The sequence below is a fragment of the Aotus nancymaae genome, unplaced genomic scaffold (assembly GCF_030222135.1).
Source record: "Aotus nancymaae isolate 86718 unplaced genomic scaffold, 86718_ANA_hifiasm-v0.15.2.pri h1tg000040l, whole genome shotgun sequence".
Taxonomy (NCBI): domain Eukaryota; kingdom Metazoa; phylum Chordata; class Mammalia; order Primates; family Aotidae; genus Aotus; species Aotus nancymaae.
The window spans coordinates 56,467,157-56,493,504 of NW_026988454.1; the positions used below are offsets into that span (position 1 = coordinate 56,467,157).

The window sequence follows — 26,348 nt, forward strand, 5'->3', positions numbered from 1 at the left end:
CGAGATCGTGCCACTGCTCTCCACCCTGGGCAACAAGAGCAAAACTGTTTCAAAAAAAAAAGAGAGAGAGAGAAAAGAAGCTGGGCACGGTGGCTCACGCCTGTGATCCCGGTGCTTTGGGAAGCAGAGGCGGATGGCTTACAAGGTCAGGAGTTCAAGACCAGCCTGGCCAACATGGTGAAACCCCATCTCTACTAAAAATACAAAAAATTAGTTGGAAAAATTAGCCAGGTGTGGTGGCAGGCGCCTGTAATCCCAGCTACTCGGGAGGCTGAGGCAGAGAATTGCTTGAATTCGGGAGGAAAAGGTTGCAATGAGCTGAGATTCCAGGATTGTGCCACTACACTCCAGCCTGGGTGACAGAACAGGACTCCGTCTCGAGGAAAAAAAAAAAAGTTCAACTCAATTCTAATAACTATCCCATCAGGCTTAAAAATAATTGAAATTGACAGGTTTATTATTATATTTATTTCACAGTCTAAAGGACAAAGTCATCTGCAAATAAAACAAAAGTAGACCACTTGACTTTAAGACTTTAAAGCTTAGCAATCTGTTATAGTGGCACATGGACAGATAAAAGTGAATCAGTCTCCAGGAGGCCAGGCACAGTGGCTCTCACCTGTAATCCCAGCCCTTTGAGGCTGAGGCAAGCGGATCACTTGAGGCCACGAGTTGGGAGACCAGCCTGGCCAACATGGCGAAACTCTGACTCTAATAAACATAAGAAAATTATTGATCTTGGGCTTCAAAAAATAAAATTTAAAAAATATATGAAAATTAGCTGGGTGCGGTGGCATGTGCCTGTAGACCCAGCTACTTGGGAGGCTGAGGCAGAAGGATGGATCACTTGAACCCGGGAGGCAGATGTTGCAGTGAGCCAAGATTACACCACTGCACTCCAGCCTGGGTGACAGAGCGAGACTGTCTAAAAATAATAATAATAATAATAAAATACACTCCAGAAGTAGATGGAGAAAAGAATCTTTTCCAGTGTTAGAATGACTTGATGGGGTAAGAGAAATGAACCTCAAACCCTACCTTACAATACATGCAAAAACTTGAGATAATAGACCTAAACATAAAAGCTTAAACATTTTATGAGAAAACAATACCACCATAACAATCTGCAGGTAGGCATATTTATTTAGAAAAAAAGTCCATTTAAAAAATTGATAAATTAAGACTCCAGTGGAAACTTGTTTAAGACACACAAAAAATCAAGAGTGAAGACACACACAATGGGGGAAATATTTGCAAAATAACTGACAAGAAATTTTATTTGAAATACAGAGTTCCTAATACTTGGTAATAAAAACCAACCTAATTTAAAAATATACACTCAAACTCAGAGACATATTAATGGCCAATAAACACATGAGAACATGTTCATTAGTCATCAAGAAATGCAGACTGAAACCACAAGAGATACGACACACCCAGAAGTCACAATACTTGTGTGCAAATATTCATAGCAGCTTTACTCACTTGCCAAAAACTAGAAACCAATAAAATGTTCACTAACAGGAAAACAGTTGTACAAATTATAGTATATTCATACAATAGACTCCTACTCAGTAATAGGGATCGTTGAACCTTAACAATATTTATGCTGAAAGAATTACAAAGTTCCAGGGAAAGAAAATAAATGAACCCTAGTCCATGATGAAAACATTTCAGTGTGGTGGTGGGGGTATTGCTTAATTGCCTGGGTAGAGATAAGTGAGCTTTTGTCCTGGTAAGGTGTGGGCGAAGGAGAACCATTTACCATAATTACAGCTTAGGTTTTTGTTTTGTTTTGTTTTTTTGAGATTTCTCACTCTGTCGCCCAGGTTAGAGTGCAGTGGCACAATCTTGGCTCACCGCAACCTCCGCCTCTTGGGTTCAAGTGATTATTCTGCCTCAGCCTTCCGAGTAGCTGGGATTGCAGGCACATACTACCATGCTTTGCTAATTTTTATATTTTTAGTAGAGACGGGGTTTTGCCATGTTGGCCAGGCTGGTCTCAAACTCCTGACCTCAGGTAATCCACCTGCCTCAGCCTCCCAAAGTGTTAGGATTACGGGCGTGAGCTACCACACCCAGCCGGATTTATGTATTTCAATTCAAATAAATTTTACTTAAAAAGATGGGCATGTAGTTAGTAGACAGATATGCCAAATTAGAATGGTGTTGAAACTTGTATATAAAGGTTTATCATACCACTTTACTTTGTATGTTTGAAAATTCTCCATGTTAAGGCCGGGAGCGGTGGCTCACGCCTGTAATCCTTGTACTTTGGGAGGCTGAGGCAGGTGGATCGCCTGTGGTCAGGAGATCCAGACCCCAGCCTGACCAACATAGTGAAACCTCTTCCCTACTAAAACCACAAAAAAATAGCTAGGCATGGTGGCGGGCACTTGTAATCCCAGCTACTCGGGAGGCTGAGGCAGAAGAATCACTTAACTCAGGAGGTGGAGGTTGCAGTGAGCCAAAACAGCGCTACTGCACTCCAGCCTGGGTGATGGAGACTATCTCAAAAAAAATTTTTCTTAATTGTTTACAAATCTAAAATCTATTGTCTGGGCTCCATATATATATCCAACAATTTACCAGACATCCCTTGACATGTCTCTTTGATGGTTCTCTTGCCACCTTGAAATCAAAGACCTCTAGCTTTGTGTTTCAAATTTCACCATAGGGTTCTGTTGAGAATTCAGGAAAATGGTGGCTACTGCACAAAGGTCACGATTTTTGCTTTTGAGACAGGGTCTTTTGTTCGAGCTGTAGTAGTGGTGTGATCACAGCTCACTGCAGCCTTGATCTCTTATTTATTATAAAGATGGGGCCTCACTATGTTGCTCAGGCTGGCCTCAAGTTACTGGGCTCAAGAAATCCTCCCACCTCAGCCTCCCAGAGTTTTGGGATTACAGGTGTAAGCCATGGTGTCTGACCCAAAGTTCAGTTTTGGAATAAGAATTTGGACACTTGACCAGGCGCAGTGGCTCACGCCTGTAATTCTAGCACCCTGGGAGGCCAAGGTGGGCAGATTGCCTGTGGTCAGGAGTTCGATAACAGCCTGGCTAACACGGTGAAACCTTGTCTCTACTAAAAACACAAAAATTAGCCAGGTATGATGGCACATCCCTGTAGTCCCAGTCCCAGCTACTTGGGTGACTGAGGCATGAGAATCACTTGAACCTAGGAGGCGGAGGTTGCAGCGAGCTGAGATTGCGCCAGTGCACTCCAGCCTGGGTGACAGAGCAAGAACATCTCAAAAAAAAAAATTTTGGGGGGACCCTTGCCATCATTCAAGGCACTAGCAACGAGGCCTGTGGAGGGCCCTAAGTAAAGAAAATCAGAAAAGTAAAACAAACTAATGGAAATGTTTTAGGAAATCACAGGACAGTCTCTGAAAGCAGGCAAGGATGGAATCCAAATGAGCAGCACCTCTTCCATTATGACAAGAAGGGCAAGGTTGATGCGAATGTAAAGCCTGAAGCCTGGAACCCAGAAAATCCATCACAATTGTCCATCCAGAATAAAATAGCACATTTTTCACTTACGTGTCTATGATGGAAACTTCTTGACTGCTCATTAAGGAACTCCACTCACCTGTTTTTGGCAAATGACTCTTGCGAATACCTACTGCAAAGATATATAACATTTTGCTTTTCTAGGAACACCATCTGTTTTTAATGAAAATTGAGGAAATATTTTCTAACTGAAGCATATTCTGAAAAAGATCAGAATATCCATTTTCTAAAGATTTTCAGCTTATTACCTATTTGACAGCAGAACTAAAATGTTGCCAAATAAAGAAAATGGTAAGTCAAGCATGATGGCAGAAGCCTGCAGTCCCAGCTACTTGGGAATCTGCAGGACTACTTGAGTCTAGAATTTCAAGGAAGCAGCATATGCTATGACCGCACCTGTGAAAAGCCACTGCACTCCAGCCTGGACAACAGAACAAGATCCTAAGTTAGAAAAATAAAGAAAATTATCGAGCTTATAATTCTTTTCTACTTAACAGAAATAGCCATGAATGAAATAAGGAAACTTACAGTTTGATCATCCTCAACCAATGTTTCAAGAGTCTAATCTTTAATAAAGGTTGGGACCTAACACTTTCAACCTTTTACCTCCAAACTCACAAATACACATTGCTATATTGATTTTAAACTTCAGATATATAGTATTTGGTCAAGTAGGTTACTTTAAAAAACAGGGCAACAGAAAAGTTTCTGAATGTCACTAGACAATTAAACTTTTATTGAAGCGTAAATTGTGGTACAGAAATAAATTTCAACTGATTTAAAGTCCAACACCAGTGAAAGGAGAAATTATGGCACCAAACTTTCCCTCCTCTATCACATCATGCTTTAGATGATGATTCAATCTACATTTCTGCTTTCTAGGCTTTGTCCCACACAACTTTGTGCAGTTTTTCAACATTAGAATTCTTAATTCTATTAGAAAAAAAAGAAAAAAACCCTCCAGACCTCAAGTCAACAAATCTATTGGGATATCATGTATCAACAAAGTCCACCTTGAGCATTGGTCCTCAAAACAGAGCACCTCAAAATATTAGATGCTGTGCTCATTACAGAATCAAATTGACCACACTGATTGAAAACTTCCTCAATGAAACTTTCAATCAACAACATGCTTCAAATAAAAAGTCAAACAGTGTTCCAACCACTTGATTTCAAACCAAGTAGATTTTAGGTTTAGAAACACTAAAAAAAGGTGTTTCGTTTATAAATACGGAAGGAACAAAAACATCACTGCATCAATCCAGAAATTATCAAAATATTTAGAGGACAATAAATATACAATTCAGTTAACTTTGCTGTTTTCTCAGTTCCTTAAAATCCCAGAGTATCTGCAAATATACCTAAAAGATACCAACTCTTGAAAGTCTGTATTTCTAGACATTTTCCAGAGTATTTTAGAATTTTGTTATGTTTTACTTATTTATTCATGTATTCTGCTTCACGATGTTTATCTGAATTTGGACAATTCACATTCTGGACAGTTATTCACATTTTCACCCTATGAATGCCATGGTGAGGTTAAACACCATAGTTAGAGGAACAGATGAAGTCAGAATACTCACATGCATCACAGTCACAGAACTTTAAGTCACAAGATGAAAAGACATTGATTCTGCTTTGGATCAAAGTTTACAGAACACTATTTAATGGAAACGGTTGCTAAAGGAAAAGTTAAGGTGAATGATCCAAGCTGACTTGATTTACTGAATCCAGAACAAAATTACGTTAAATCTCTCTGGTAATTAACTAAATAAAAATCCTTTTATACCACTACTTAGTAAGTTAGTAAAGGCGTGCTACTCATTAGACGCTAATCTCATTTACTGAGGAACACAGAATTGTTTATGTTTTCCACAGTTCAGCCAGTACACTCTAATCTTAATCTACGACTCTGAGTCATCCCTGCTAATCAACTACTTTCCAAAAGAGCACATTACAATAAAAATAAGGCTAAATTCCCATGCCCTTTAAAGAATGTTAAGCCCAGGGACCATCTCCCCCATTCCTCATCTGGGGTACAGAATTAGTATATAAACCCACAGTGTTAACAGTGTATTGCTTTATTTGGGGTCTTGGGGGAGACACCAGGGAGAGGGAAGAAATCAAAGCACTACAAATGCAGGGTCCAATAATGTTAAAATAGTAAATATGCAAAATGAGTAACTGGAATCATTTTCTTAAGGACTCGACTCATGGAAGAAGAACTTTAATTGCGGTTTCAAAAAACATCTGTATGAAGTAGAAATTGGTTTCAATAACATTAGTAAAGAATATGTTCTAGAAAGTGGAGGTAACTGGATGCAAAATTCTGGCAGCAATAGAACAGTCCCAGGTAGTTAGGCTGAGGCCAACATCTAATGAGGACGAAAGCCTTGTCTGTGGGGAATTTTGGATGATACTTGAAGAAATATTACACTGTGCATAAACCAAATTGAGTTGCTTTCACAAGTGTTGTAAAGTTTCATATAGTAAAAGGTTTTTTCTACATGCACTTCAATTTCACAGCAAGAGTGGCAGAGAATACCTAAACACAGAAGAGAGCATTCATGCAAGATATCTAACTCCTTGATATAATAATGCATACAATTCAAAATGATTACACTATCATTACATCTAGGGCTTTCTGCAACTACACAGTGGTGGTTATGGAAAGCACTGCCCCCAGCATCGACATCTAGAAAGCATCCACCACCTTCTACGTGTGTTCTCTTTTTGCGTTTTTTCTTCATTTTTCTTAATCAACTCTGCTGTTGTTGCTGCTTCTTAGCAAAACTGGTAAAAACAAAATTGTAATCATTGAACATAGCACTCTGGCAATCAAGACGCTTAAAACCTTCAATCTTCTGGGGCGAAGAAAGCACTGTGCGACATTTAGAACTCTGGGGAGAAAATTAAATAACCATTAGTGTTTGCAATCCAGAAGTATTTTCAAACAAAACAGTTAAGTAACAGACTTTTATCTTAATGAAACTAAGGTATGTGACTTATTTTAGCTGCCTTCTTATGTGCTGGAGGAACTGGGGCATCTTATGGTCCTCCCACCCGCCTGTCAATAGCAAGACAGGAGGAACCCATCAATTTCGCTACAGAGAAGACAAAGACTGATAGAAGTCTGATGAAACACGTAAAGCTTCTCATTTACCAGTAACCTCAAACAGTATTACCTCTGGATATCTGAGTGGCTGGGTATATGTACTGTCTTGGAATATATCTTAGGCCTTACTGTTCTCATTTCCTTTAAGATTTTATGGTCATGAGAGAATAGATGTGGGTCAGTAAAAAAAAAAAAAGATTTTATGGTCAATAAAAAATCAAATTACCTGATTAACAAACAAGGTGGTCACAAATTTTCCTGGTTTGAAGACTTCTACAACTTTCCTGATCAGGTCATCATAAGAGGTCTGACTTAAGTTTGTTTCAAAGCTAACATAAGAAAATTCTGGTTCTGGAGTGATGTGAATAGTCCAATAAGTTCCCTGAGAGAAACAGTTCACAGTGTTAAGAATGGAAAGAGTATCACACATTTAAATATTTAAATAATTATTGAAGCAATATATAGCTACTTACATCCGATTTCATTCCATTCATTGAATACCCACAAGGATTGAACATTGTGGCATCAATGACAGAACCTGGTATCAGGTCACGAATTCCACTCTCCTGGGGGAAAAAAAAAGACTGAGTCTAACAAAGGTTTGACAAATAAAAACAAATGAGTTCAAAATTTAGTCCCAGGGTGGGAGGAGGGAGAAGAGCAGGAAAAATAACTAATGGGTAGTAGGCTTATTAACACTTGGGTGATGAAATACTCTGTATGACAAACACCCATGACACAAGTTTACCTATGTAACAAACTTGCCCTTGTAACCCTGAACTTAAAAAACGAAAAATAAAATTTAGTCCCCATGAAGAAGAATCCAGCAACAAGGATTACTAAAAATGCTTACACGAGTGACATCCTTTGCAGTAACACCATCTTTCATGTAGAACTGGTCCATAACTGCTGGGTCAAGCTCACTCATCAGAATTTCCAAAGTTTGATCTGGCTGACTGATTACCCGACTCTCTGGGAAATCCAGAGTATATAAGTACCTACATAAAAGTTAAAAATAGTTCCTAAGAATGACAATTGGCAATTTAAGTTAAATCTTATATAGGACAACAAAAATCCACAAAATTGCATTAAACGTACCAACAGTCAGAATTCATACGTCCCATACAATATGCTGCTCCATCTGTTGAGGGAAGACAATGTAAAATAAATATAACACATCCATTTAACCAGACAGTTACTACCCTCCCACAGTAAGCACAATAATACTATTTGCCACCTATTAGAAATATCACCAATCAGTGGGCTGGGCAGAGTGGCTCACACCTATAATCCCAGCACTTTGGGGAAGGCCAAGGTGAAAACCCGTCTCTACTAAAAATACAAAAATTACCTGGGCGTGTTGGCACACACCTGTAATCCCAGCTACTTGGAAGGCTGAGGCAGGAAGGAGAATGCTTGAACCTGGGAGGCAGAGGTTGCAGTGACCCAAGAACTCATGCCACCGCACTCTAGCCTGGGCGACAGAGCAAGACTGCGTCTCAAAAAAAAAAAAAAGGGGGGCTGGGCTCAGTGGCTCACGCCTGTAATCCCAACACACTTTGGAAGGCCGAGGTGGGCGGATCACAAGGTCAAGAGATCAAGACCATTCTGGCCAACATGGTGAAACCCCGTCTCTACTAAAAATACAAAAATTAGCCGGGCATGGTGGCACACCTATAGTCCCAGCTACTCAGGAGGCTGAGGCAGGAGAATTGCTTAAACCTGGGAGGCAAAGGTTGCAGTAAGCTGAAATTGCTCCACTGCACTCCAGCCTGGCAATACAGCAAAATTCCTTCTCAAAAAAAGTCATCAGTGAAAGAAAAGCAAACAGTAGGTGAATTCTCAGATAAGCAGGATCAACTGACTTGGTGGATATTTGCACTAAACACCCAACACTCTGATTAGCCTAGTTTGGTTTCATATTAGTAGATGTACTAAGTTAGATTTTCATGCTTGTGAGTGACTTTGTGCAAAGTTACTAAATTATCCTAGGTTTTCAGCCTTATCTAGGAAGTAAGGATGTTATTAGATAACCTTTAGTTCCCTGACTTCTACAAATAAAAGCTTATTAAAAGGATGAAAGAAATCCTTACCAATTTCATTCAAGAAACACTAATTTACACTGTGTAATTTTTAAAAGCCAGGTCAATTGTTATATAAAATGTTGGAGCAGAGGACTGGGCATTTTTCTGGAAGAAATCATATCCTTCTTCATATTGTCAAAGGACATTATGATCTATAAGTTAAGGACCACTGAGGCTGGAGGACTGCTAGCGGTCAGGAGTTCAAGACCAGCCTGGGCAACATAATAAGACTCCGTCTCTATTAAAAATAAAATAAAAATTAGCTGGGTGCTTGAACCCAAGAGTTTGACATTTCAGTGAGCTATAATGATGGCACTGCTCTCCAGCCTGGGAGACAGAGTGAGACCTTGTCTCAAACAAAAACACAAACAGAACCACTGAGCGAGACAGAAATTAGGGTGACAGCCAGATGAAGATGAACTCTCTCTACGCTATATGAAAACCCAGAGGTAGCAGGTGATGAATCCTACATTTTAAAATTCCATCTCAAGCAATTCCTAGATGGAAAAATAAAAATAAAATAAAATTCCATCATTTAAATAGCACTGACTTGTGATACACCCTAGGACTTTGGGAGGCCAAGGTGGGACCACTTGAGCCCAGGAGTTCAAGACTGGCCTGGGCAACATGGCAAAGCCTTGTCTCTACTAAAAATACAAAAAAAAAAAAAAAAAAAAAAGAAAGAAAGAAAATTAGCCAGATGTGGTGGTGTGCACCTGTAGCCCCAGCTACTTGGGAGGCTGCAGTGGGAGGATCACTTGAGCCTGGGATGTTGAGGCTGCAGTAAGCTGTGATAACACCACTGCACCAGCATGGGTGACAGAGTAATACTCCCATCTAAAACAAACCAAAAAACCCACAAGGAAAGCAAATATTAGTGTATGTAGAGTGCTATGTCTGTATATGTATGCTATCATATATAGAAAGATCTCTTAGAGGTTCCACTTTCTATCTTTAAGAAGACAACGGGAGGAGAGGGAAAAATAAAATAAAAATAAAAAAAGAAAAATAAAGAAGACAACAGGTTTATATTTTATTTAAACTTACTTGGGAAAATTGCATTAAGAAACTCTATTTCTTCCTGGAAATTCCGGTGTGGGTACCCTTGGTGAGAAGGCTTCATGAAATTCTTACGAGAATAAAAGAAGCTCTTTATTTAAAAAAAAAAAAAATTAACTTTTAGATGTAGAATTCAATCATTTTTTTCTAAACGAATCAACTATTTCCCACATATCAAAACTGGGCAAAATAAAAACTCAACGATTTCTCCCTACGTTTCACTTCTAAAGTACACAAATTAGCTACCTGAGCTGATTCTAATATAACTATACATTAAAGTACATTTATGAGACTGCAACATTTAGAAATTCTGTAACAGGAAAAATGTTAGGTCTAGCTGGGCATGGTGGCATATGCCAATAGTCCCTGCTATTGGGAGGCTGAGGTAGGAGAATCACTTGGCCTGGGAGTCCGGCCAGGGCAACATACTGAGGCCCCATCTATCTTTTTAAGCACACATTGCTTTAGATTCCTTACAAGGATCAACAGGTAACAACAAAAACTGTATTGAGTACTAATGACAATCCATCCTTTCCTTATGAAGTTAAAGATTAAAATTCAGGCTGAGTGTGGTGGTTCATGCCTGTAATCCCAGCACTTTAGGAGGCCAAGGCAGGTGGAACACCTGAAGTCAGGAGTTTGAGACCAGCTTGGCCAACATGGTGAGACCCTGTCTCTACTAAAAACACAAAAAAATTAGCCAGGCATGGTTGTGGGCACCTGTAATTTCAGCTACTTGGAAGGGTGAGGCAAGAGAATTGCTTGAACCTGGAAGGCAGAGGTTGCAGTGAGCCAAGATCGCGCCATTGCACAGAACTGGGCAACAAGAGCAAAACTCTGTCTCAAAAAAAGAAAAAAAAAAAAAGATTAAAATTCAGTAACTGCTAGTCTCAGAAAATTATACCCTAGGTAAAAACAACTTGGTTCTTGAAAAGTGTGAGAATTTAACTCAATACTGACTGCTGCTCTTCAACGTAACTCTTCATTACAAAGATTGGATAATTTTGGTAATAACATTTTTCTTGCTTTTCCTTCTTTTCTTACCATTTATATATTATTATAAGTAACCACGTCAAGAAATTAACTACTGAAGTGTCTGGCTTCTTCATTTCTTTCTCCCATTTGAATTTCATCCTAATTCATTATCTGCTTCCTTCATATTTTCTGCTGTTCCTGAGAATCAGACCTCTAAGGTATGAACACCTTACCATGTGTTTGCATGCATTTTAACAAAGGCAGTGAGTATATATTTATTTACTTGACATATTACAGGATAAGAACCTTAACATTTATGCCTGAAAATATATTTAAATGTTTGCTTACTTACTTGAATTGAGTCAAACCCACTGTAATCCCTAGCAAGCTTCAACAGGGGAACCAGTGCTTTCAGCAAGAGGGTGGTACCACATGTCTTCAAAATGAAACGTCTCTTGGAGACAAACATGCTACTCTCACTGCAGTTGAAAAAAGTCACATTATTATAACAATACTAATGTACTACTGAGGGTGCAATCAACCAATTGAATTATCGTTTACAATTTTGGCTAGTACTTTTAAGTATCAGGATCTCAAGAAAGCAAGTAACACTATTCTTTTCTTTTTTCTATTATACAAAACCACCGCAGGGCTTGACACACAGTAAGCATTTTGATAAACATTCGTATATTAATAATATAAACTTAGTTTAAAAAAAAAAAAAGAGGTTGGGCACGATGGCTCACAAGGTCAGGAGTTCAAGACCAGCCTGGCCAAGATGGTGAAACCCCCATCTCTACTAAAAACATAAAAACTAGCCAGGTGCATTGACAGCCACCTGTAATCCCAGATACTTGGGAGGCTGAGGCAGGAGAATCGCTTGAACCCGGGCGGCAGAGGTTGCAGTGAGACAAGATTGCGCCACTGCACTCCAGCCTGGACAGAGTAAGACTCTGTCTCAAAAAAAAAAAAAAAAAAGTCGGCCCAGACAGGGGGTGAGGCCGGGGACACGGCAGCCCTGCTCCCTTGCCCAACTGTGGTCTCCAGGGTTGGCCTACCCTCCAAAAAAAGAGGGAAAAGAGGGGTCTGTTTAATCCAGTATCTCCCCCTGCAAGGCCTATCACAATATATACTGTAAGCATTCAAAATATTTGTTGAATAAATTAACTCTGCAACTGTAAAAAAGGCGATGAGCTTTTACATACCAATTAGGCAACTGTATTTGTATAGTGAAGCTAACTTTCCCTCTGCCTGAACTATTCTGATTAAGAGGTCCTTCTTTACTAAATGGGAGGAAAAGATGGCAACCACCTTGAACTATCTGGTGAGGCTTCAAAACCTACTTCCTAGAAACACCCACATTACACTGAACATTTCCTTTTATACCATGTTCTTAAAAATAATGAAAAAAAAAAAACAGAACTATAACTGAGAAATTTACTGTTTCACATAACATTAGGACTGAAATTAGCTACCTAACACTTATTTTACAGGACTTACCTGAGTACATAAGCTTCCTGCTTGTCAGTTTTTGTCACACTTATGATTGAACATTGCACATCCTTCAAAAGTATGTCCCACTCAGATCTATCATTTAACAAAAAAATTATGATTAATCCACAACAGTAACTGCCTACTCATAAAAATTTCAAAGCTCACATTTTCCCATGAAGACATTTTTAATTAATATTGTTCCAGCTTCTTTTATGAACACCAACATTTAGTTTGTTGCAAAATAGTCTATATTGGCATATCCAGATAAAGGATAGGTATATTATGCTATACATGAAAAAACAATAGGTCATTATACTATGTATTTAGAAATTACTAAAAGAAACACAGGCAAGAGAATGTTAAAAGGTCCATAAACCAAGGTAAGCCATCAACTCATCAATGATTATAGAAATTCAAAGGTATACTTTGTCTATAAAATTTACAATTTTTTTAACCTTAAGAAACACTTAAAAAAAGAGCATAATTCTACCAATCTAATTGCTATAGAGATTTAAAAACTTGTCTGCCTGTCTGGACAGAGTGAGTGGTGTTACTCTTGCAGCATTCACAAAAAACTAGAATGACTTTGCCAATTACAAGCACACCTAGAAGATTTTGGGAATACTATGCAGCTCCCCAAATGCAATGAGAAAGCCCATTTAAAAGGAAACGTGCAGTACAAGCAACCATAGCAATGGAGGTCATATAGACACGAACAAACTAGTCTTAATTTGCCTGAGTTAGAATCAGGAAAGTGCTGATTCTTTCATTAGTGTGCCCATTACAAAAAGACAATGCATTCCATGCAACAGCTTAACATGACCAGATATTGTCATTATTTTTTGAGACAGAGTCTCACTCTGTTGCCCAGTTGGAATGCAGTGATTCCAATCTCAGCTCACTTTAGCCTTGACCTCCCAGGCTCAAGCATTTCTCTTGCCTCAGTCTCTCAGGTAACTAGAACCACAAGCATGTGGCCACCATGCCCAGCTGTTTGCCAGCTTAGCAGAAATATTTTTTAGGCCAGGCGTGGTGGGTCATACCTGTAATCCCAGCACTTTGGGAGGTTGAGGCAGAAGAATTGTTTGAACCCGGGAGGCGGAGGTTGCATGGAGCTGAGATTGTGCCACTGCACTCCGGCCTGGGGGACAGAGTGAGACTCCATCTCAAAAAAAAAAAAAAAAAAAGGAAGAAAAAGAAAAAGAAATTTTTAATGCTGGGCATGGTGGCTCATGCCTGTAATCCTAGCACTTTGGGATTGGAATGGCTTGAGCTCAGGAGTTCAAGCAACACCCTGGACAACAGAGCAATACCCTGGTCTTTAAAAAAAAGAAGAAAAAATTTTAAGCCCTATGATATCTGACAGGCCATTTCACAAAAATGGCAAATCATTTCTTTTGATTTTTGAGACTGAGTCAGGCTCTATCACCCAGGCTGGAGTGCAGTGGCATGATATAGCTCACTGCAACCTCCACCTCCCAAGCAGCTGGGATTACAGGCACATGCCACCAAGTCTAATTTTTCTATTTTTAGTCGTGAGAGGGTTTCACCATGTTGGCCAGGCTGGTCTCCAGCTCCTGGCCTCAACTGATCTGCCTGCCTCAGCCTCCCAAAGTGCTGGGATCACAGGTGTGAGCCACCGTGCCCAGCCAGCAAATCATTTCTTAACCAGATAAGAACTTTTAAGAGAAATCCAACAGCAGAATGTTTTATTCGTTTGTTTTAAAAAGCAAGCACAACACCAAGCAAGCCTGGTAGAATTTTGTGCCTATCTCACCATTCTGCTGTAAGAAACTGTTATTGACCCATCTGCATACCCACACCCATTCAAAAATCTTTAATGTGTTAGGTTTGCTAATGATTACAGAGCTGAGTTCCTGTATTTGACTAACATTACTAAGCAACTTTTTAAAAAGAGCTATTAAAAAACTGTAAGGTTCTTTAAAAAAGGTGCTAACAATTTGTTCATATATGGAAAGAATACATATGCGGGACATACACTGTGACAACCCTTGAAATTACCCATGGCTTGTATGATGGGACACACCTGTAATCCCACCCACTCCAGAGGCTGATGCAGAAAAATCACTTAAACCCAGAAGGTGGAGGTTGCAGTGATCCAAGATCTTACCACTGCATTCCAGCTTGGGTAACAGAGGGAGCACTCACTCTCAAAAAAAAAAAAAATTTTTGGCTGGTAGCAGTGGCTCACGCCTGTAATCCCAGCTCTTTGGAAGGCCAAGTCAAGTGGATCGCCTGAGGTCAGGAGTTTGAGAACAGCCTGGCCAACATGGTGAAACCCCATCTCTACTAAAAATACAAAAATTAGCTGGGCATGGTGGCAGGCACCTGTAATCCCCGCTACTTGGGAGGCTGAGGCAGGCAGGAGATCTAACATGGGAGATGGAGGTTGCAGTGAGTCGAAATCACACCACTGTACTCCAGCCTGGGTGACAAGAGCAAAACTCCATTTCAAAAATAAATAACTTTATTGATGGGAATGAAATCCTGCTTCACTTGACTAAGATAAATTTACAAAATTTGTACAAAAATTATGTACTATTAGACTCCAAATCCTGAATATGAAGGTAAATAAAAATACCCACTATCATTAAGTATTAGAAGCATTAAGTAAAATTTAAGAATTTTTGTTAAGAGCTTATCTAATTCAGATCTATTGATAATGCTACCTGCTTAAGTCATCACCTATTGACTTCCAAGTACAAGTTAGCATTCTTGCATATATTTTTTTACCCAATGGACACACTAGCAAATCCCACCCTCCCTTTCTCCATTATATTCACCATTTCTATTAAGACTTTTAAACATGTCCCATGGCTGAACTAAACAGTGTAACAATCTTTTCCTTTCTTTTTGAGACAGAGTCTCACGCTGTGGCCAGGCTGAAGTGCAGTGGCAGGATCTCAGTTCACTGCAACCTCCACCTCCTGGGCTCAAAAGACTCTCCTGCCTCAGCCTCCCAAGTAGCTGGGATTACAGGTGCGCACCACTGCACCCAGCTAATTTTTGTATTTTTAGTAGAGACAGGCAGGGTTTCACCATGTTGGCCAGGATGGTCTCAATCTCCTGACCTCGTGATCCGCCTGCCTTGGCCTCCCCAAAGTGCTGGGATTACAGGCATAAGCCACCGTGCCCGGCCTGTTTCTTTTTTTTTTCAAGGCTGTTATGTATGGCCAGGCATCGTGGTTCAGAGAGCCCCTGAAGGAAGGACTACAAGGCCAGGAGTTCGAGACCAGCCTCGGCAACATAGCAATACCCAGTCTCTTAAAAATAAAATTTAAAAAGGGGTAGCTGGGCGTGATGGTGCAGGCCTGTAGTCCCAGCTACTCGGTAAGCTGATGTGGGAAGATTCCTTGAGCCCAGGAGGTGGAGGATGCAGGGAACCATGATCACATCACTACACTCCAGCCAGGACAACAGAGCAAGACTCTCTTACAACAAAAGTATTCACCCTTACAACTTGTAGAATGGTTATAACACAGCTACTTTAAAATGTTGGTCTGTGTTCCCCTTGAGGTTGATGTCTGCTGTCTTTTCCTTTGAGATGTTGAGATTTTTCTGGTTTTTGGTATGTTAATTAATTTAGGATTGCATCCTGGATATTTTGATCATGTTACACCATTCTAGGTCTTGATTTTTAAAAACTTTTAGCAGACAATCAGTCTTGTTTGGTTCAGGTTTCAGGTTTTTACTCAACTTTTGTAGGTTGTGTTACAGTTCCAATGTCAGGTTTGTTATGAAATCCTTTGCTATGCTATTTGCATCTGCCCCACTTATTTGCCACCCAATGGCCAGGCTGGCCCTAGGGAGGCAGTCTATCGTGTATTTTAGTTTCAAAGCTTCTGATGTGCTTTTTGGGGTGAGATCCACGCAAAATGGCCCAGGAATGTTCATATAAAACTTTGTAGATTTGCTTTCTTCAACTTGCCATAGTCTCTCTGACAATGCCTGACTCACATAGGGAATAGGGGAAGCACTCTTCTTCATCCACTTTCTATAAAAGCAGGGCTTTAAGCTTGGGCAATATAGTGAGACCCCGTTTCTACAAAAAATATATACAAAAATGAGCCAGGTGTGGTGGTGCATGCCTGTGATCCCAGCTACTCAGAAGGCTGAAGCAGGAGGATTCCATAAGCCCAGGACTTTGAGACTTCAGTAAGCTATGACTGCACCACCTCACTCCAGCCTGGGCAACAGAGAGATCCTCTCAAAACAAAACAGGGATTTAGTATCTATACTCTGCAGCAGACTGCATGTGACTGTGTCTCCCTCTAGGGCCAAGTGAGGAGAGGAGCAAGATAAAGAAAGGACCACCGAGAGATTCCATTGTGATACTCTTTGCTCTTGGGACCATAGTTCCTCTAGTTTACTCTTTTTTTTTTTTTTTTTTTGAGACAAAGTCTTGTTCTGTCGCCAGGCGCCAGGCTGGAGTGCAGTGGCACAATCTCAGCTCACTGCAATCTCTGCCTCTTGGGTTCAAGCAATTCTCCTGCCTCAGCCTCCCGAGTAGCTGGGACTACAGGTGCGCACCACCACGCCCAGCTAATTTTTGTATTTTTTAGCAGAGACGGGGTTTCACCATGTTGGCCAGGATGGTCTCGCTCTCTTGACCTCATGATCCGCCTGTCTCGGCCTCCCAAAGTGCTGGGATTACAGGCGTGAGCCACCGCGCCCAGCCCCTCTAGTTTAAAAAGAATTCCCTTCTCTTGTCATTTTAGGCATCTGCCTAACTACCACAGCTGCTGAAGGCCTACAAGGGGGTTGGGGCAACAGAACAAAACAAAACTAAAGCAAAAAAGAGATTACCCCCCTCTGACTAAAAGGGGGCCTCTCTTTCTTTGCAGAGCAGAACTAGAGAGCCTTTCTTGGAACTATTTTTGCCTGCCCCTACTGTTCAATTCTGGGTTTCTGGCAAGCCCAGGAGATACTAAAGAGGAAAAAAACAGGAAATTCACTGCTGGTTCAGTGGAATTTAAAGTTCTGGCTTTCCAATTCACCTGTTAAAATTTACTTCTCAGAGTACTTTGACAGCTGCTCAACAATGCATTCTGTCCAGGGTTTATTAATTGCATTTTAGTAAGTGAAGACAGTGTAGCATGCTTCTTCTGTAATAGTAGAAAGAAATAACCTTAACTTTTGTTTTTTGAGCCAGTCTCGCTGTCACCCAGGCTGGAGAACAACAGCACAATCTACAGCTCACTGCAGCCTTGGCATCCTAGGCTCAAAGAGATCCTCCCACCTCAGCCTCCCGAGTAACTGGGACCACAGGCACGTGTCACTATACCTTGCTAATATACTTTTAACTTTTTGGAGAGATGAGGTCTATCTCGGCCAGGTTGGCCTCAAACTCCTAGGCTAATGTGATCCTCCCACCTTGGCCTTCCAAAGTGCTAGGATTATAGGCACATGCCAATCCATCTGGCTTCAAAATACTCTTAGACTCATTCATCATCAGTTAATAAAATTCTCCATCCAAACCTTTCCAACTAATAGTAATGCTTCAGTAGTCAATTTTTCAGTCATAGTATCAAAGAACGCAATTACCTTAAGCACCCTAGGACAAACAGTTGAACTAACCTAGTGATTATAAAGGCGTATCTTAACAGAATTACTAGGCTTAACAAAAACAAATCAGAGGGCAAGAAAGATGACAGTAAGAAAAATGAGTAGGATGGCCAGGTGCGGTGGCTCACGTCTGTAATCTGCACTCTGGGAGGCTAAGGCGGGAGGATCACGAGGTCAGGAGTTCAAGACCGGCCTGGCCAACACAGTGAAACCCTGTCTTTACTAAAAATACAAAAATTAGCCAGGCGTGGTGGTATGTGCCTGTAGTCCCAGCTACCTGTGGAGGCGGAGGCAGCAGAATTGCTTGAACCCAGGAGGCAGTGGTGGCAGTGAGCCAAGACCGTGCCATTGAACTCCAGCCTGGGTAACAGAGCGAGAATCCATCTCAAAAAAAAAAAAAGAGAGCGAAAGAAAAAGAAGTCAATACAATACCATAAGTGTATATAAAATAGGTGAAAAACCAACTTTGCAACAGCTGAAAATTTCAGCATAAATTATTTCTATCACATTTCTGTGGAAAAAATGGCCTGCTTTTGTAAATAAAGCTGAGGAACCTAGCCACACTCATTCATTTATACATTGTCTATGGGTATTCTCTTCCTATGAGGGCAGGGCTGAGTAGTTGCAACACAGACTGTCTGCCTTGCAAAATTTAAAATTTACTCTCCAGTCCTTTACAGAAAGTTTGCTGACTCTTGTTTTGGTGGAAAGATTTTCAGTGCTCTGCTTTCTGATCAAATTAATGACAGAAAAGACAAAGTACTTTATACAATTGACAGAGCCATTTTCTAAATCACATATCTATAATTACAACACTAGACAATATTAAGGCTGGACGCAGTAGCTCATTCATGCCTGTAATCCCAGCATTTTGGGAGGCTGAGGTGGGCAGATCGCTGGAGGTCAGGAGTTCTGAGACCAGCTGGGCCAACATGGTAAAACCTCATCTCTACTAAAAATACAAAAATTAACTGGGAGTGATGGCACGTGCCTATAATCCTAGCTACTTAGGAGGCTAAGGCAGGAGAACTGATTGAACTTGGGAGGTGGAGGTTGCAGTGAGCTGAGATCGTGCCACAGCACTCTAGCCTGGGTGAAAGAGTGAGACTCCGCCTCCAAAAACAAAAACAAAAACAAAAACCATACTATTCTATTCAAATAGATCAATTTGGCAATGCTTGCTATTTAAACAGAGTTCAGTAAATCAAGGTGATGGTTATAAAGCTGAATCAAGACAAGCAAGATAGCAAGGTGACTTTGGGATTTGTTCACATTACAGACCACATAATACTGATCTAGTCATTAGAAATTCTTATAAAGCTATTTAAGCACACAATTCTTTTTTTTTCTTTTTTCTTTTTTTTTTTTTTTGAGATGGAGTCTTGTTCTGTCACCCAGGCTGGAATGCAGTGGCACGGTATTAGCTCACTGCAACCTTCACCTCCCGGGTTCAAGTGCTTCTCCTGCCTCAGCCTCCTGAGTAGCTGGGATTACAGGCATGTGCTGCCCAGCTGTTTTTTTTTTTTTTTCTGTATTTTTAGTAGAGACAGGGTTTCACCATGTTGTCCAGGCTGGTCGTAAACTCCTGACATCAAGTGATCCACGTGCCTCAGCCTCCCAAAGTGCTGGGATTACAGGTCTGCACCACCATGCCTGGCCTCAACCACACGATTCTTAGGTGTGTACAAAAACACAAAGAAATACATACAACGAGTATTTTCTGATTTGAATTCCTTTTTCTCATCTTTTTTTTTTGTTCCTTCCCCCTACCCCTTTTTCTCATCTTAAATGCCACTTCTTTGATCTAACTCAGTGGTTCTCAACTTGTGATAATTTTGCCACCCAGGAGACATGTGGCAACATTTGGAGGTATTTTTTATTACAACTGGGGTGGTGGTGGTGTTGCCAGCATGTAGTGGATAGAGGCTAGGGACACTGCTACACAGGTTATAATTAACAGGATAATCACTGACAACAATGAATTACCTGAACCAAAATGTCAAGAATGCTGAGGTTGAGATACCCTAATTTCACTTAAAGAGTAGGTACTAAAATATTAAATATAATCAGAGATCATGATAAATGATCCCAAAGAAATAGATGTTCTATATCAATAACAGTACATGAATTGTATGTCTGAAAAGCAACACTTAGGTGGCATGCCACATTTTATATTTAAAATGTTTTCTTAGAGGCTGAGGTCTAATAAAAATAGAACTTAGGAAGGGACAAGATAATTATAACAAGACCTCTATGTTGCCTGATTGAAACCCATCTCTATTAAAAATACAAAAATTAGCCAGATATGGTGGCACAGGCCTGTAGTCTCAGCTACTTGGGAGGCTGAGGCAGGAGAATCACTTGAAGCTAGGACACAGAGGTTGCCGTGCACTGAGATCATGCCATTACACTCCAGCCTGGGAGACAAAGCAAGACTCTGTCTCAAAAATAGTAGTAAATGACTGAGGTCAAGTATCTTGAACAAGTGTCCCAAGACTACATAACAGGGAAAAACAGTCTCTTCTACAAATGGTGCTGGGGAAAATGGATGTCCACATCCAAATAAAATTAAGTTGGACTTTCACCTTACATCATAAACAAAAATTAACTCAAAATGGATCAAGGACCTAAACATTAAAAGTGAATAAAACTCCTAGAAGAATACATAGGGTAAATGCTTCAGGAGGTTAGATTTGGCAATGATTTCTTGGATATGACATATAACAAAATCAAAGACAAATGAAACTTGAAAACCTAAAATGTAAAAATTTCTATACATCAAAAGAAACAAGAGTGAAAAGACAACTACAGAATAAAATACTTGCAAGTAACCTAATAAGGGGTCAATATTTAAAGTAAAAGAAACACCTACACACAACTCAACAAAACAAAAGTGATTAAAAAATAGACAAAAGGGCCAGGCATGATGGCTCAATCACTTGAAGTCAGGAGAAACTTGAGACCAGCCTGGCCAACACGGTCAAACCCTGTCTTTACTAAAAATATAAAAATTAGCTGGGCGTGACAGTGCGTACCTGTAGTGCCAGCTACTAGAGGGCCTGAGGCAGGAGAATAGCTTAAACCTGGGAGGTGGAGGTTGCAGTGAGCAGAGACAGCACCACTGCACTCCAGCCTGGGTGACGGACTGTCTAAAAAAAAAAAAAAATGGACAAAGGACTTAAATATAGAAGGAATCCATTAGTGCAGGATTATGCTCTAATCACCTGAAAAGTGAATACATGGATCCTATCCCCATATCCAATTAGGTCAGACACCTTCTGAGAATACCAGATTTTTATTTAAAAAGCTTCCAGGTCATTAGATTACTCATTACTCCCTAATGCAAAACTGACTGGTTTCAGAGTTCATGTCATTTATCCAAAGTCACGGCAGTTTCCCAATTCTGATCTTACCTCATATTTTTAGGTTTTAGAGACTCTCATTACATGTAGTACATTCAACAGGGTGCCTCTACCCCAGGTAGTAAGCAGTCTTTGGGTCAAAAGCATCCTAAAACCAAATTATTCTTGCGTAAAGCTAGACTGACCACAAGTTAAGATTCGGAGGATGCCTTCCTGGGTCAGCCAATTCAGATACCCAGAGAAATAAGCCTCCTTTTGTGCAAAGATATGAACCCAGAATGCAGCTACACTATTATAATCACATTATTGTTTCTCTATCTCAAATTTTTACCCCCAGTCAGTATAATTACTCCTCTCAGTTTTCTGCTACTCTCAATATGTGCTTCTTAAAAACATATGGTTTGTAAACAGTTGAAATCTTTTTGTTGTTGAGACAGGGTCTCACTCTGTCACCCAGATGGACAGCAGTGGTGCAATCTCATTTCACTGCAGTCTTGGCCTCCCAGTGGCTCAAAAAAAATCCTCCCACCTCAGCCCCAGGTAGCTGGACTGCAGGCATGCACCAGGATAGACCACCATGCATGCATAATTTTTCAATTTTTTTGCAGAATCAAGATTTCACTATGTTGCCCAGACTAGTCTCAAACTCCTTGGCCTCTCAGAGTGCTGGGATTAGACATGAACCACCAAGCCCAGCCCTGAAACCTTTCTGAAACTGCTGGGAGGAATTTAATGAGAAGCTTAATTCTTTAGTAGGAAGCATTTCTACCCCAAAACATTACACTAAAAGGTTTTTTGGCAATGAGTTGTAAATTCCTTCAATGTAAATTATTGATAGTGCAATACTGCATAACGATGTAGTCAAATAAGGCATGAGTTTGGGGAGAGTTACGCTGAGGTATGACTATCTTTGCAACTGCCCCAATCCTTTACTAAAAATGTTTTAGTTTATAAAATCTGAGTAATACACAGTAATAGCTGTACATCCCACCAGTTCTAGTTTTCATATGTTCATGTATAACTATAAAAATAAAAAAACCTCTAACCTTTCATCCTTTCCACCTCCATTACAATTTCCCATCTAAACCCACCTAACTACTAAAAATAGCTCAGGTCTGTCTGTGATGCTGTCGAAAGCAAAAAGGATTTCCAGTCCTGAAAAATCACTCTTAGCAAAATTTTCTATTTTCTAACAGACTTCCTCCTTAATACTCTCACCCTCCCTAAAGCTGCCATTTCTTATAAAAAGCTTTTGTTTGGTACAGCACTTTGATCTAACAACTAAACCATTTTTTTAAATGGTCACTGATTTTTATTCAACATGCCTAAAATCTGAAAAATTAGAGAAAACTGCCGTTACCCCTAAGAAACTGCCTCTCCCTTAATTGTCCTTTATTCATCTGGATACACCTGGACTGCTGCTTTTCACCAACAGTATTGTTTAACTCGAGCTATATCATACAGGATTTTTCTTTGTTAAATTTCTCAGTATTACATAATTTGTTCACTCACTAAGACAAATTATCTTAAATGGTCTTCAAGAGGGAAGCAGTGTTTAGTAAAAGGTGTACTAAATTGAGAAAGGATTCCAGCTTAACTTGGCATTAAAGCTTGGACTGATGAGCCAAGTTTGCTTAAAGTGAATTCTATTCCTTCATACCACACACAAAATCAATTCCAGATGGATGGCAGATCTAAATATGAAAGGTAAATATCGTTTAGGAGAAAAAAATATTTCAGACTTTGGGATGAGCAAACAGAGAGAAGTACGTTCCCTCTGTTTCTCAGAAGAATGAGTAGAAAAGGTTGGATATTTTCTCCCTTGAATTATTTAGAACACTCCAGAGAAACCATCTGGGCCTAGATGATTAATGACTGATTCAAGTTATTTAGCTGTCCTAGGACTATTTTAGGTTTTCTATTTCTTCCTGCGTTAGTTTTAGAAAGCTATTTTTCCAGGAATTTTTTTTCTCCCTAATATTCTTATCTTGTAATCCTTGCCTTTAGCATCGATACTAACGCTCTCTTTGGACATTTAAGGCTCTCACTCTTAATCCTTTCTATGTCCATGTGTTTATAATGCTTTATAAACAGATTGGTAACACTTCTTCCAGGAGCTATGTACCATTATTGCCTCCATTTTAGAGACGAGGAAACAGCTCACACAGCTATTAAATGCTGAATTCAAGTCTTGTTATTCCAGAGGCTGTGCACTTAATTATGTCATTTGAGTAAAACATGTCATGCTTTATTCTTCTAGATTCCCTGGGGTCTCTGGGGCTGGCACCCCACATCCCCACAAACCAGACTCCATCGATGATACTGTTTGCTAGGCCGTTGATTTTAGGTGATTCATCGAACATCTATTTCAGGCTTTTTTTGTTTGTTTAACAACCTGGTAAATAAATAACGACTTGAGTGGTCACTGAAAAATGTTCCTACAAAGGTCACCACTGGACCTCTTCGTTAAATCAAGAGATTTTTCAGTTCTTGCTTAACTTGCTTTATCGACAACAGTTATAATGCGGCGGTAGACGACAACAGTTGTTTAATGAATGTTACATGTCCACAAAATGGATGGCACTAAATCATGAACTCTACTCAAGGGAATATTTTATCCTTCAAGGTTTAACTGTGGCCATGATTTTAAGAGCCACACTGAAAAACAATTTCGGCTGACTAAAGTACAAACTAAAAATGGTTCTTAAACATTTAAAGAGAGCAGGCTGCTTTTTCAAAAGCCTTTTCCCCCTCCCTCCACTTTGACTCAGGAAACTCTAAACAGCCAAACCGCCAAGAACTTGGGGAGAACACAAACTTCTTCCCTTTATTAAGAACATGTACTTACTAATTATTTAAGGGCTCAAACATTTAAAAAGCCAAAGTGACAATTTCCGTTACTAATTTTCTAGGACTGTTCTTACCCATTAATTCTTCCTTGCCAAGATTTTCTAGGTAATAATCCTGATCACAATCGTTTTACCAAACGCCTATCAAAAATATCAGCTTTCTCATCAGTGAAATGAACACTAAGCTTCTCCATGACCAAAGCACCGCTTCCTATAATCTACACGTGAGCCTGGCACGTAGCAAGCACTACAGACATTTTAAGTGTCACACGAAGCTTGAAAAATTAGACCTATTCCATTTTTTTCTACAACGGAATCGCTCAAGATGTACTAGAAACTGGGCTTCCCATCGTGCCTTAAAGTCTCGGTAGCACGTGTCTGCCTGGATTCCCTTTTCCAGTTGCTTTTTGTCAAGGGACAGCTCCGAGAGCAGCCAACATTCCTAAAACGCCCATTGGCCCACACCCTGGGGCCAGGCTCTGGGTTGTGCCCAAGAGCTCATTGGTCGCCGCCTCTCAATGAAGCAGGCAACGCCGGTTACTCCGCCACACGGCCACTCTCGCCGCACTTGTGCGCAGAGGAGCCGGGGATACGGCAGGGCCTAGGAAGGCAATGGGTGGCTACTGGTGGGACCGCCGCCGGGAACAAGGCCCAGAATGCAGCTACACTATTATAGTGTAGAGCCAGGGGATCTCTGTGTTTTTACTTAAGCTTGGATTTCCACAGTAATACCAACTAAAACGCCTCTTCGGCGCGGTCAGCTTATTCTCTCCCGCCTGATGGCCCGCGGTGGGAGTGGGCCCCAGATTCCTGTGCTCAAGCTTAAGGCATTAGAGGCATTATGTTCTGGGCTAGGCGGGCCTCCCTCCACCCGCACCTCTCCAGCCCCGCTCTCCTGGCTCCCGCCGGCTCCGTAGCAGGTTACACAAACCAAGGTCAAGAGACTGGTGAGCAACCCTCGGCGGGCCCCGCGGCCGTGTCGGGGGCCGCCCCGGGGACTGCGCCGTCTGCCCAGCCGCCCCGAAAAGGCTCTGGCGCAGAGCACGTTAGGGCAGCGGTGGGGCCCAGCCACTGCGACACGACTGCTCCCGCCCAATCCCCGCCGCTCGAGCGCCACATGCTGCTCGCGGCCACCGCGGGTGGCAGGCCTGCTCGCTAGCCCCTCAAACCAGGCCAGGAGGGCCCCTATGGTCCGCGACCGCGGCAAGAACGAGCACCACTCCCGCCCTCCATTCCCCGAGGCGGGCACGCCCGAATTAGCGCCTGACTAAGCCCGCCGAGCCACACCTGCCTGAGGGAACCCGCGCAGGCGCCCCCGACCCCCACCTGGGGCCCCTGCCGCCAACTACTTCCAAGGAGCAAGTCAGGAGGCGCGGGCCGCAAAACCACCCCGGGCTGCGCCACCCGCCGCCCCGCGCGGGACATTACCTGAGCACGCGGGCGCGCCGGCCTCCTCCCCTCCCCCAGGGCAGTGCTAGGCGCGGCAACTACGGCGGGAGAAGCCGGATCCGGCCCGCGTGGACACGGCCGATCTCCCCCAAACCGCGCACCTTACAAGGCCGCCGAAGCGATCCCTGCCCGCAGACCTGCCCCCACCTGAAGGCTGCGGGAACCCGGGCCCCGCCCGTGACTGGTGCCTCGGCGGCGGCGACAGTCCCCAGGCCCGGATGTCAGCGAGCGCCCTGGGGACCCACCTTGGGATAGTGCGAAGATCCCCAGATCCTTGGTTTGCGTCGGGCTGCTGCCGGGAGAACCAAACCTCCAGCAGCTTCTCGGTCCCTTCGAAAAAATGTGCAGCTTCCATCACCGTGAGACTAGCGAACAACCAACAACCACAGAAAATCAACTAAATTAAACCTCTTCTCCCGCCGCTGCCGCCGCCGCTGCGGATTGTTCCAGCTGTGTTACTAAAGTTCAGGTTCCTTTTTTTTTTTTGCTATAATTTTATATTAACTTTTTTTAAAAAAGGACTAATAAAATTTTCCCGGCTTTGTGTGAGCGAAAGTTGAACGTGAGTCTTTTGGAAATAGAGGCAGATACAGTTCAGTCTCTTGTATTCCGCTGCTTCCCCGTTAGAGAGAGTAGAGCGAGCGCTAGCTAATATCGCCGGCCATACTGTGTAAGCGAGGGCGCTGCGTGAGCACCGCGTTTATATACCCCAGCAGCCCTAAAGGGCCAGGAAGTGACGCATAGTCCCGCCTCCATGGCCCATAGGTGCCGCCGCCTGTCAATCACTCGCGGCCGAGTGGTGGCTGGTTGGCCGAGCGCCTGCGGAGAGCGCCGGGAGCTGCCCACTGCGCTGCGGCTCGGGC

At 41.6% G+C, this 26,348-nt stretch overlaps 1 protein-coding gene across 1 annotated transcript; it reads right to left on the reverse strand.

The window, feature by feature from the left end:
• Positions 1-1,125: 1,125 nt before the first annotated feature.
• On the reverse strand, positions 1,126-26,155 carry AMD1 (adenosylmethionine decarboxylase 1). Its single transcript, XM_012438429.2, has 9 exons — positions 25,731-26,155; positions 12,246-12,332; positions 11,098-11,224; positions 9,759-9,861; positions 7,726-7,768; positions 7,481-7,625; positions 7,101-7,193; positions 6,854-7,009; positions 1,126-6,412 (listed from the first exon to the last, which is right to left on the reverse strand). The coding sequence occupies exons 1-9, from the start codon at positions 25,838-25,840 to the stop codon at positions 6,272-6,274; spliced, it is 1,005 nt and encodes a 334-aa protein (XP_012293852.1). The 5' UTR covers positions 25,841-26,155; the 3' UTR covers positions 1,126-6,271.
• Positions 26,156-26,348: the final 193 nt, after the last annotated feature.